Source organism: Diplotaxodon limnothrissa, linkage group LG19 (assembly GCF_057381915.1).
Source record: "Diplotaxodon limnothrissa isolate DT_005_m linkage group LG19, D_limnothrissa_male_GT1.1, whole genome shotgun sequence".
Lineage (NCBI taxonomy): Eukaryota > Metazoa > Chordata > Actinopteri > Cichliformes > Cichlidae > Diplotaxodon > Diplotaxodon limnothrissa.
The window spans coordinates 29,404,100-29,416,809 of NC_140614.1; the positions used below are offsets into that span (position 1 = coordinate 29,404,100).

Sequence of the window (12,710 nt, forward strand, 5' to 3'; positions counted from 1 at the left end):
TTGGGGGAGCTTTAGGGTCCCCAATAATATATCAATCATAAAATTTGACACCCTGCCCCCCCAAAACAGATATTGGTTTGTTGCTTCAAGGCAACACTGTGCAACAAGGGTAGTAAAATGCCAAGTTATTCTATAATAAGTTGTATTAGTACAACAAGGATGAACAAGTAAATAAACAACAAATAAACAATGTAAACATTTCACAGAACAATAAAACACCAAAATACATCCAACATTTGACCCTAACCCCATGCATGCGTGCGCGCGCCTTCAAGCCTTCACCCTAAAATTAAATGATTTACCTTGCAATCTGTCCCCATAAAGTAGGCGAGACCTCACAATGGGAGTGTGTAAACAAATTTGTGTCCCCACAACAATAAGTAATACATGTCCACACACACACACACACACACACACACACACACACACACACACACACACACACACACACACACACACAGAGTAAAATTGGTATGGCACGGATCTGGCCCACACAATGTGCTTACACATGGCCCACATACTGCAAAGAACGACGGCCCTTTGGTGGCCCAGACCTGGTTTGCCTGTGGTGGCCCACACATGGGCCAGCACAAGGCCAGTTTCAGACACACTGGTGGTCCTGTGCTGGCCCATGTGTGGATTACCTCTGGCAAACCTGATCTGGGCCACCAAAGGGCCGTCATTCATTGCGGTATGTGGGCCATCTGTAGGTGGTGTGCAGCCACGGGCCAGTTGTGGACACACTGCTGGCCCTGTGCTGGCCCAGAACAGTTTCAGCTCTAGCCCCAGATGTCAGCCTAATGTGTACCTTAATCAAGCCATGCAATAACAACATGTGCCAGAACATGCAAAACAGTGCAAAAGTAACATGCCGAAACTCTGTTCAGACAGTGAATGGACTGATTTTTATATAGCGCTTTTCTATTCTCCCAGATTACTCAAACTGCTCTATACAACATGCCACTTTTGCTTAATTGAGTGCTTCCTAACTACATTCATACACATTCACACTCTTGACATGCAGACTGGAAGAGCCAGGGATCGAACCGCTAACCCTCCGATCAGTTTGTAACCTGCTCTGCCACCTGAGATATGGCATGCCATTGCATAAACAGTGGCGTCATTGCCAGGCCTGGCCCACATCTGGATGACATATGTCTTATCATGCCGGAAGTCGGCCAGCAGTGCCGACTTGATACCAGATCCTGGCCAGACCTGCTTGCTATGTGGGCACTAGCACACACAGTTACTTTACCAACTGACCCCTGAGCTCCTAAGTGTCCCGCAAACCTCATTCAGGGATCCACTCCTCTACTTCAATGTCACTCCCTGAAAGCTCACTGTCCTCACTTTCTGAGGACAGAAAGTGAACATTCCCTTGGTTTCCTTCCATAAAAGGTATTTACATCCATGTGAGTATGTGAGTATTATGAGTAGATTGTAAAGTAAAAAACATTAACTATGATCATATAAATGCACACAAACACATCTCTAGACTCATATGCAAATGCATTATATTGCCTGAAAAAAATTGGGCTAACTGCGCAGTGTTGCCTTGAGGCAACGAATGAAAATTAACAGTTTTACTGTATACATAAATTTTAAAAAGTAGAACAAACAATCAAATATGCTTCTTAACATATTCATGCACATACAAGTATTTTTTAATATACATTTATTTCACTATAAACATGTAAAATAGTGATCTTTATCTTGCCTCCTAATGGAAATGTCCCTCATGTTGTGCAGCTTGCAGAAAGGGGTCCTCCCCCCCCCCGAAAATGAAAGTCACACCACTTTCAACTCATCATTTTATTGGAAAGAGATGTGTCTGGTAGCATTATTTGAAAAAAAAAAAAAAGTTGTGGTTTGTTGCCTCAGGGCAACGCTATGCTGTAGAGGGATAAGTTATTTGGTACTAGTTCTTTTGTTTGTCTGTGCAGCACTTTGGTCGGCATTGGTTTTGTAATTTAATGTATTATATAAATAAATGAATGACCATGATCCTTGTGGATTATGTTAAACACATTTGTAACCTTTTGAGGTAAATTTCTCTCCCACATCTCTCTCTGTTTGCAGGTGGGAGCATGTTTAGTGAACCAGGACAATAAGATAGTTGGCACTGGTCACAATTGTATGCCCAATGGCTGTGAAGGCAAACTGCCATGGAATCGTGAAGGTGATAAACTTGACACAAAATACATGTATGGTGAGTATGCACTTCCACACACTTGTTTTTTTCTCCTGTGTTATTCAGTTTGACTGACAGTATTAATGTGTTAGAGGATGTCTGGATATTCCTCTTGAAGAGGTTTTTGTCATTTTATGCTGTGCTCTCTTTATGTGTGAAGAATCAAATTCAGTGATTTGTAGCAAAATCATGTAAAATAACTAAAATAAATAAATAAATAAATAAAAATAACTGCACTAAAGCAAAGTAGGTGGGCCCAGAATTCAGCTGGTGTCAACTTTGAGGAAAAACTTTGATGCAACAGCCAACAGGAGCAAAAGGATTGTGTTCTCAGAAATATTATGGAGCAGAAAAGGTGCACAACGATCCTCAATGTACTAATGACTTTATATATACAGGAGGCTGCAGAGCTCATCACATTTACTTTTTGACTTCAGAAAAATAACAAGAAAATTTGGACAACTCTAGTGTCAACCCAGCAATAAAACAATTGTTGTCATTTTGGTTTTAAACCAGACCAAAAGTGCAAACTTTAGGAGCATGCGGGGGCAAAAAGATCAAAGACACTTCAGTTTGAATCTAAAACAGGTGCAAAAAAGAAAACAGGTTGGGCTAATACATTATTATTATCGGGGCGATCGTGGCTCAAGAGTTGGGAGTTCGCCTTGTAATCGGAAGGTTGCTACTTCGAGCCCCGGCTTGGGCAGTCTCGGTCGTTGTGTCCTTTGGCAAGACACTTCACCCGTTGCCTACTGGTGGTGGTCAGAGGGCCCAGTGGCGCCAGTGTCCGGCAGCCTCCCCTCTGTCAGTGCGCCCCAGGGCAGCTGTGGCTACAATGTAGCTTGCCATCACCAGTGTGTGAATGTGTGTGTGGATGACTGGATATGTAAAGCGCTTTGGGGTCCTTAGGGACTAGTAAAGCGCTATATAAATACAGGCCATTTACCATTATTACTCAGTGATCAGAGTGCAAAAATCTGATTCAATTTTTGTTTGCTTCTCAAACACATTTAAGAATAGTTTTCTACTTATAGATTCTCTTAACAGTCGCTGTACTGTTTTCTTTTTTTTTTTTTAAAGAAATGACTTGTTTCACAAGACTAATTTGTAAAACACGGCCAACTCCTATCAGTATACACTCTGAATTGGGTTAATTATCACTTTACATATCAATTATTATTATTATTATTATTAGTAGTAGTAGTAGTAGTCACCCCCCCCTTCTCCGGATGCAATTCGACACGCTTAGGGGATCAAATTACACACTTCCGGGGGGGAGGGGGGAGGTCAAAAGGTCATGATTAGGGCCATCAATCACTTCGGATTAAATTTTGTCATAAGCTGTATGGGAGTATCTCTCTAATGTACCAAGGAGAGGGTCAGAGAGAACTCAGGACAACTGGAGACATTTAAGGATGCCTGGACTGACAGAGACAGGGAAGAAGTCTCATTGTGATGAGTAAAGTTTATCTTGCCTGGCTGGGCAGCTCTTTGGGTGCTCAGCACGCCCAAAGCTCTGATCCTAGAATCGCCCCTGTTTTCAGTTGTCCATTGTCTTTCTTTCCATGTCAGGGTGTGTGAGCCTGTCAAACCAGCTACACACCTCCTGAAAAACAAGGAAGAGGACTGTAGGCAAATGCATGCTAGGCAAATAACCCACCTCACCTCATAGTACTACACCTCTCCTGTCAGCTGATCCAGAAACCTCACATTACTTGTCTGCCCATCATTCTGCAGCCTGCCCTACCTCCACAGAATGGGACCAGTGTTTGACTGACAGTCCTGAAATTCCTGACAATCCTGCCTGACAGTCACAGATAGTGAAACCAGTTACTGTGGAAAAAATGAAACAGAAAGGAGGAAAGAAAAATAGTAATCATTTACACAATATTTTAAGCCCAGCTTTACAATTCTGATGATTTTTGCTGTCAAAAAGCTCCTTTTGTGTACAACACTACTCTTGCTACCAAAATCAAATCAAGTGTTGGCATAAGCCTAATCAACTTTATTTTATTGTAAGTCTGTTAGAAAAAGACTGCCCCGTTTCTTTGGAGACAGGGCATGTTGCTGCTTCAGGTTTGGATTATACATTTGTAAAATACTGTAAGGTGTAGTCATATTGGTTTATCTGTATTTGTGTTTTGATTCAAGCACACATTCGGTCTACAAAATTTCCCCACAAATCCATGTGCACACTTCTAAATCTTCGGTTATGCTTGTGGATCATTTTATACACATCTGTAATTCTTTTGTATTACCCCCATTCCTCTCTCTTTCACATGGGGATCATATATATATAATATATATATATATATATATATATATATATATATATATATATATATATATAATGAGTACTTTGAAGAGATACCAGTCACAACCACTTTGAGCCAGCCACATGTGCCGCTGACACACACATTCAGATAAGATCGACCCCCTCATTAAAAAAAGAACCATCAATATTTATAATATTTAATTTAAAACAAATTAATATTCTTACCACAATCATGAGGCACAAAATGAGTCTTTTTTCAGGTGTTACCTATTGTAAATTTACAGTACACTCCCCATTACCGAGGTTAGAAATGCACCCGACTTATTTATTTAAAAAAATAAATAAATAAATAATAATAATAATAATAATAAAAAGGGAAATCCTAGGCATAGCCCTCACACATATGCAACAAGTACAGACACAAAACTGACACGCCTCCCAGGTGATTGGAGGTGTGGACTTGACCTGGAGGGTTCATATGCTCATATATATCATCTATCGTTAACATTCAGCAAAGACTTCAGCCGTCCAGAGCTACAAACATCTTGTACTTGCTAAGACACTTTTTTAAAGAGTATGGCACAAGATCAGAGGTAATTATCTGTTAACTAGTTGTTTGATTTATTTATTTATTTTTATCTTTTTCTCAAATACATCATGAACTTCTTTCTTTTTTTATTCACCTAGCTGTAGTGGAAATTATATCTCTTATTAACATAGCCTTTGTTATCTGTTGCTGCAAAATCATAACAATTAAATATTTAAAGCTTTAGCTTGGGTAGAAATGCATTTTATTTGTCAAATCAGCCTTTGTTGTATTAATGTTGACATCACAAGGACATGTAAAACCTCTAAAATCACCTGGGTTGTGTGTTCTGTTTTAGTGAAATTTAAAACAAAAAACATTATTGGCAAAATACACTACACTACACACATTTGTAAATCTTTACACTTGTGCCTTTTAAGCAAATTTCCAGGCATTATATCTTGATGCATTCTCAATAATCCAGGTAAATTAATCCCAAAAAATTGATTCATCCAAGTGATTTCTACAGTTGAGACTGAAGAAATCACTTGGATGAGTGGGATGTTTCTCCCACTGTGAACGCTACGTCCAGATGAACAGAATCAACTTTTTGGGGGTTCCAAACATTGTATTTCCTCTGTTAAAAAAAGGAAGGAGACTTGAGTAACTTAAATTACAGCCTATTCTCCAGTTATTGATGATTATGTAAATCAAGCTTCTACTCAGAAGAATCCTGTCAGGGGTAGACATTTGTTCAAACACAAGTAAGAGAAATGAGACAACTGCAGACCGACTCAGAGTGTAATTAGAAAACGTGCGCACGGGTGAATGTCTCTCTGAGAAGACACACACGGGTGAATGTCTCTGAGAAGACAAAACACACCGAGCACAGGCTGCTTGCTTTATTTATAAGGCAAAAATGGGTTACATAGTACTTCCTCTTTTAACTGTCAGGGAAGAGGTTAAACATTAAATCAGTTTATCTGATCTTTCACACACTGGGATAAGAATATAGAAGTATATCATGCTTTATCTGACATCACAGACACTGAAGTAAAGAATGCATCATTATATCATGCTGTCAAACATCTCAGACACTGAGGTAAGGAATGCATCAGTTTTCCTTTAACAATAGACTTGGTTATGTGAAAATATATGAACACACAAAATATAAGGCATACTTGGTTAAAATATAAGGCTTACTTGATTATATTGTATTATAGAGATTTGGTTATAATGTATAATGAAGAAAATCTCTAACAAATCCACTCTAGTGTTTTTATGTGGCTGAGTTTATGTCAAACCATTAATTTACTGCCGAAGTACATCAAGTAATGCAAACTGAACCGTATCATAGAAGGTGCATAGAAGTGACTGCTTGGATGCTGCAATCTCACATGGTGTCTTAAAAGAATTGGTTTAAAGGCTGTCGTTATATTTCTCCTCATAAAGTTTACTCTGTCTGCGTTTTTGTAATTCTCTGTACCAGGACAGACTTCGTGACTGATGCAGACTACTTCATGGCTGTAGCTGTTCTGTCAGAAAAAAGAAGCCATGACCCAAACACTCAGGTATGTGTCTCTTTGCATATGGATTCACAGTAAGCTTGTATCCAACATCATGACAAACAGTTTTCAGAGGTGTGTACTGTGAAAGAAGTTCAACATAGCTTTCTTTGTGTGAGCTGGATCAGCAAAACCTAAAACCCCAGTTAGAGATGGTGGATATCACAATGGTTGTTGTCAACTTTCTTTGTTAAGCCGGTCTTTCTGCTTCAGGCTCTGTGCTGACTCACAAAAGTAGGAGGCATTTACACATCATTTCTCTGCTTCTACCCAAAATGATCCCAGTGAGTGCCACCTACTGCAGTCAGAGGCGTTGTTAGATGATGGTAAAGTGGTGATAAAAATCTATAAAACAAGTTAAAAAATATAAAAATGTTACACTGTTAAGAAAAGAGATGACGCTGCAGAAAATCTTTCAGCTTGGTATTTACACCAGCACAAAAATCACCTCATCAAACAAAACCACACCTCTCCTCTCAGCTGACTCAGAAACCACTCCCGGCTACATGACAGTCTCACATGACTTGACTCACTAAACTTTGAAGAGGTGATCCATGGTTTTATTACATCCCAGCTGGACTATTGTAACTCCTTATATGTAGGAGTTAGTCGGAACTGTCTTGCAAGACTGCAGTTTGTCCAAAATGCTGCAGCTCGTCTTCTAAACTAAAAGGCGTGAACATACTTCCCCGGTGCTTGCCTCTCTTCACTGACTCCCTGTTCAGTTCAGAAAAGTTTTTTTTTATTTTCACGTTGTCTTACAAAGCCCTGAATGGACAGGCTCCCGGGTATTTGTTTGACCTTTGCAGCCTTATGCGCCCTCTAAATCTCTTAGACCAAATGATCTTTTGCTTTTAGTCATACCAAGGTCGAGGCTGGTTCAAGCTTATCGAGCATTTGGCGTCGTAGCGCCTAAACTGTGGAATAATCTACCCCTACACATCAGACAGGCTACTACTGTCAATCTTTTTAAATCTCATCTAAAAGCACATTTGTATTCACTGGCATTTAATACAGGATGAGAGTTATTTGGTATTTGGCGTTTGATACTAATATTATAAGTTATTTGGTACTAGTTCTTTTGTTTGTCTGTGCAGCACTTTGGTCGGCATTGGTTTTGTAATTTAATGTATTATATAAATAAATGAATGACCATGATCCTTGTGGATTATGTTAAACACATTTGTAACCTTTTGAGGTAAATTTCTCTCCCACATCTCTCTCTGTTTGCAGGTGGGAGCATGTTTAGTGAACCAGGACAATAAGATAGTTGGCACTGGTCACAATTGTATGCCCAATGGCTGTGAAGGCAAACTGCCATGGAATCGTAAAGGTGATAAACTTGACACAAAATACATGTATGGTGAGTATGCACTTCCACACACTTGTTTTTTTCTCCTGTGTTTTTCAGTTTGACTGAATTATTTCAAGTTTTAAATAATTTTGTTTAAGCAAAGCACTCCTGCTTTTATTCATCTAAATTCAAATTCAAATTCAAATTCAAATTTTATTTGTCAAGTACACAGTCATACACAGTACGATATGCAGTGAAATGCTTAGACAACTGCTCGTGACCTAAAAAAAAAAAGGAAAAGGCTATGAATAAGATAGGAAATAAATATGAAAAATTAAAAAGGGTAAATTTAACTAGGAAGGAATAAAATATAAATTAAGGTTAAAATATAAATTAATAAATTATAAATTAAATATAAACCACAGTATTAATGTGTTAGAGGATGTCTGGATATTCAAATTCAAATTCAAATTTTATTTGTCACGTACACAGTCATACACAGTACGATATGTAGTGAAATGCTTGAACAACTGCTCGTGACCTAAAGAGAACAAAAAAGGAAAAGGCTATGAATAAGATAGGAAATAAATATGAAAAATTAAAAAGGGTAAATTTAACTAGGAAGGAATAAAATATAAATTAAGGTTAAAAATGAAATAACTGTACAACACAAATTAGAATGAAGGGTAAATTTAACTGGGAAGAATAAGATAAAGATAAATATATATTATATATATTATATTATATATATATATATATATTCCTCTTGAAGAGGTTTTTGTCATTTTATGCTGTGCTGTCTTTATGTGTGAAGAATCAAATTCAGTGATTTGTAGCAAAATCATGTAAAATAACTAAAATAAATAAATAAATAAATAAAAATAACTGCACTAAAGCAAAGTAGGTGGGCCCAGAATTCAGCTGGTGTCAACTTTGAGGAAAAACTTTGATGCAACAGCCAACAGGAGCAAAAGGATTGTGTTCTCAGAAATATTATGGAGCAGAAAAGGTGCACAACGATCCTCAATGTACTAATGACTTTATATATACAGGAGGCTGCAGAGCTCATCACATTTACTTTTTGACTTCAGAAAAATAACAAGAAAATTTGGACAACTTTACTGTCAGCCCAGCAATAAAACATTTGTTGTCATTTTGGTTTTAAACCAGACCAAAAGTGCAAACTTTAGGAGCATGCGGGGGCAAAAAGATCAAAGACACTTCAGTTTGAATCTAAAACAGGTGCAAAAAAGAAAACAGGTTGGGCTAATACATTATTACTCAGTGATCAGAGTGCAAAAATCTGATTAAATTTTTGTTTGCTTGTCAAACACATTTAAGAATAGTTTTCTACTTATAGATTCTCTTAACAGTCGCTGTACTGTTTTGTGTTTTTTTTTTAAAGAAATGACTTGTTTTACAAGACTAATTTGTAAAACATGGCCAACTCCTATCAGTATACACTCTGAATTGGGTTAATTATCACTTTACATATCAATTATTATTATTATTATTAGTAGTAGTAGTAGTAGTAGTAGTAGTAGTAGTATTAAGAGACTGAATTCTAAGGAAGACCATTCAGGTGGTAAAATACATCTTAAGTAAAATGCTGATGGCCAATCACAGATTGTGAAGTGTAAACAGTGTCATTTCCCAGAATTTTTTGATGATACTGTGTATATTCATCCAGTGAACGTTCTCTACTGCAGTGTTTCCAGTGAACTAAACAGCGATGACGTGATGATTTTGTTTTCCTTGGATAAGAAAAATGCATTAAAACGCTGAATTCCACTGAGTTTTGTCCAGTCTCTTTTCAAATCTTACATATGCATATAAATAAAACCTGATGTGCTTTGCTGTCCACAAAGTTTTATACTTTTTATTGTTTTTAACACCTGCCTTCAAGCTTATTATACTTAAAATATGAATTTCATGCACTCACTGAGGATTGTGTCAATGTCATGTCCCACAGTGTGCCATGCTGAGCTGAATGCCATAGTGAACGCGAGCGCGAATGCTGATGTGAAAGGCTGCACCATGTATGTGACTTTGTTCCCCTGCAATGAGTGTGCCAAACTCATCATCCAGGCAGGTGGGTGCTGACAACACACATAGTCAGTTGCAATTAATTATACAGTTATACACGTGTCAAAGTCTCACATAATGCTATTCATGTCCAGGTGAACTACGAAAATATAATTTTGTCATTTGATCTACTTTTTGGAGATCGAGGAAGTCCTCAGCTTCAACTAAGAATTATGTTACCTTTATTAATAATATTAAACTGGCAGCAGGCAGATTCTTTGGGTTTCCCCCTTAAATTGTCATTTAGATTGTGTCACAACAAATCTCACCCTGAATATGTTTTTCTGTGTGCCATGGGGGACAAAGAGTTTACTTGATTGTGATACAAAAAAGGAAGACAATCGTGTTTTTGTTTTCCCCAGAGGTGTGGCTGCCATGTGGCTAAACTTATAGTTAAATAGTTTTAGATCATGAATATAGTTTGAACTGTATTAACACATGTTTTTATTTTGATGGTAATGCTGTGTTTGTTGGCTCAGGATACTCAAACAAAAACATTTTTGCACTGAGGTGCAGGGGAGGCATTCCTCCTCTGTCCCCTTCTGGCCACCTGTGCCTCAATTTTATTTCACAACCTAGACATCCACATTACTTACACTCTCATAACACACATAACAACAACAACAACAACACATAAGTTATCCTGTGTTGTTTAGTGCACGGAACAGCCTGCAGGGTGCAGCCACGCTGAACCGAAGTGCTTGTGTTTTTGTATTTGCAGAGCAAATCAACAAGTAATGAGAACCTATTCTAAATTCATGCACGCCTGGAAGTGTTGTTTTGTCCAAGTGTGCAACTGGGAATGTTTATGCGTTGCTGACAGCACAAATGTCCCAAATGTCTTCTCAGTTTGCAGTTTTGAACAGAACTGGTGCATACTGTTTTTTTTTTCCTCCAGAAAGATGTCCTTATCCTTTTAAGAGTCACACAGATCCCCGTATTCCTGCTAAGTAGTCTTGACCCTTCAAGTTTCAATGCAGCTTTCTGGATTCCTTTATAATTCTTTCTTCACTCTCTCCAGGTCTGAAGGAAGTGGTTTATCTTTGTGACAAGTACCATAATACACCTGAAACCAAAGCATCCAAAAAGATGCTTGACATGGCGGGGATACTGCACAGGTGAGTACATTTCTGGGACACAATAAAAGAACATATTTCTTGCACCAGTGTACTGTAGAGACTTTCTGGTTGATTGAATTAAAGGTAAGATCTGTAAAATTAAAATAAAATTTGTTTCCTCTTCTGTAGTTTCCTGTGTAAAGATGAAGGAAAGGAGTGAACTGTAACTGTTCTTTCAAAGTAATATTAAGACAAAATGTAAGCATGGCAGAGATGGTGTGTAATGACAGTGGTCAGACTTACAGGACAAAAGCAAGAACAAACTTCTCTTTTTTATTTCTTCAGTGGAAAGCAGTTCCTCTGAAAAATATGGACATTGTGTTCTGTAGGTGTGGGTTGTCCAAAGTAACAATTTCTTTCTTGTTTCTAGGAAATGTATTACAAAGTAAACTCTAATCACACTGCATTGATTGTTTTGGAGATGGATAGTACAGTACAATAAGGGACATGACAGTAGAATAAGAGAGAAACAAGTCCCCTCAGTTTAATATAAAATATTTTCTATCACAAGCTTCAATATTTTGAATATTTATAAGCCAACTATCTGCTTTTCCATGATTGCAGAATCTCACTACTCCAAACATCACCGTATCTATTCTTGTGGTTTGTTGTTTTAAGATACAGCAAGCTTTCTTTTAGCAACCCTTCCAAACAAGCCACACTCGCTGTGATTATGTAGTCTACAGTTAGTCTAGTAGATCTTCACTGGATTAATGTGTCTGTGTCTTTCTGTCCTTTTTTACCCAAACTGCAGCTTTTTTCTTTTTTTTTTGCTACTGGACTTACAAAATTATTTTATTTAGATCAGGTAACATTTCCGGATATCGATACGTTTTTAAATGGGATCTGAGGTGTAAGCTTAGCATGAGAGCTGACGTTGTGCATAAACCCTGGTTTCACCACATTGGCAGCCATGCGCGGTGCTTCATTTCTTGGGCAAAAAAACTCAGTCTCTCCATTTTTTGACATCCATGTTTCTTCCCTTTGTGGCTGCTGATGGATTTGTTTTGGAACTGTCTTATAGTCAATGTCATCCAGGTCCCACAGCCCCAAACACCCTATAGTGTTGCTACTGCAGCAGCAGTACTGACCAGCGTGTCTGAATGTGTGTTTTCTGTGTTTTCACAGGCGCTTTGTGCGCACAATGCATCAAACTGCCATTAATTTGCCTCTCATCGAAACTCCTGGAAATGAAAATGCCTAAGACTCATCTTGGGGAGCTGCTGAATGGGGCAGTGAGGCAGAAGAAGAATCAGCAGAAAACGGATTTGGGACTGGTTTGGAGAATAATATGACCAAGACTAATTTGCAGGTCAAATCTGAAATTAGAATATTTGGTTTGACAAATTATAGAACAGAATGTAATAAAAGAAACTGGGAAAAAAGCATATGAAATGAAAAAAGAAGTAACGAAATGGGAGACTAATAATAGTAATAATAAAGCATTAATATGGTTAAAACTGTTGTCCTCTCCAAGTTCTTCTTCTAGCAGCTATTCTTTCTGCTGATAACAAATCTACAAAAAGCTTATATAGAAATTACTAAAGAGTAAAATGAAAGGTGGGTTAGGAGATGTTCAACTGGAATGTAGATTAAAGGACGGTTTTGTTATTTTGGTATCGAAAGCTTTTAAAATGGGAGATCCTCCCTCATCAA

At 37.8% G+C, this 12,710-nt stretch overlaps 1 protein-coding gene across 1 annotated transcript in view; it reads left to right on the forward strand.

Annotated features, from left to right (window-relative positions):
• Positions 1 to 12,258, forward strand: part of LOC146612447 (deoxycytidylate deaminase-like) — a 30,402-nt gene extending 18,144 nt beyond the window's left edge. Inside the window, exons 2-7 of the mRNA XM_085342490.1 lie at positions 2,080 to 2,204; positions 6,482 to 6,563; positions 7,791 to 7,920; positions 9,824 to 9,943; positions 10,958 to 11,054; positions 12,183 to 12,258. Of these exons, the coding sequence (XP_085198616.1) occupies positions 2,080 to 2,204; positions 6,482 to 6,563; positions 7,791 to 7,920; positions 9,824 to 9,943; positions 10,958 to 11,054; positions 12,183 to 12,258 (630 nt within the window). The remainder of the gene's footprint in view (positions 1 to 2,079; positions 2,205 to 6,481; positions 6,564 to 7,790; positions 7,921 to 9,823; positions 9,944 to 10,957; positions 11,055 to 12,182) is intronic.
• The last annotated feature ends 452 nt before the right edge of the window (positions 12,259 to 12,710 follow it).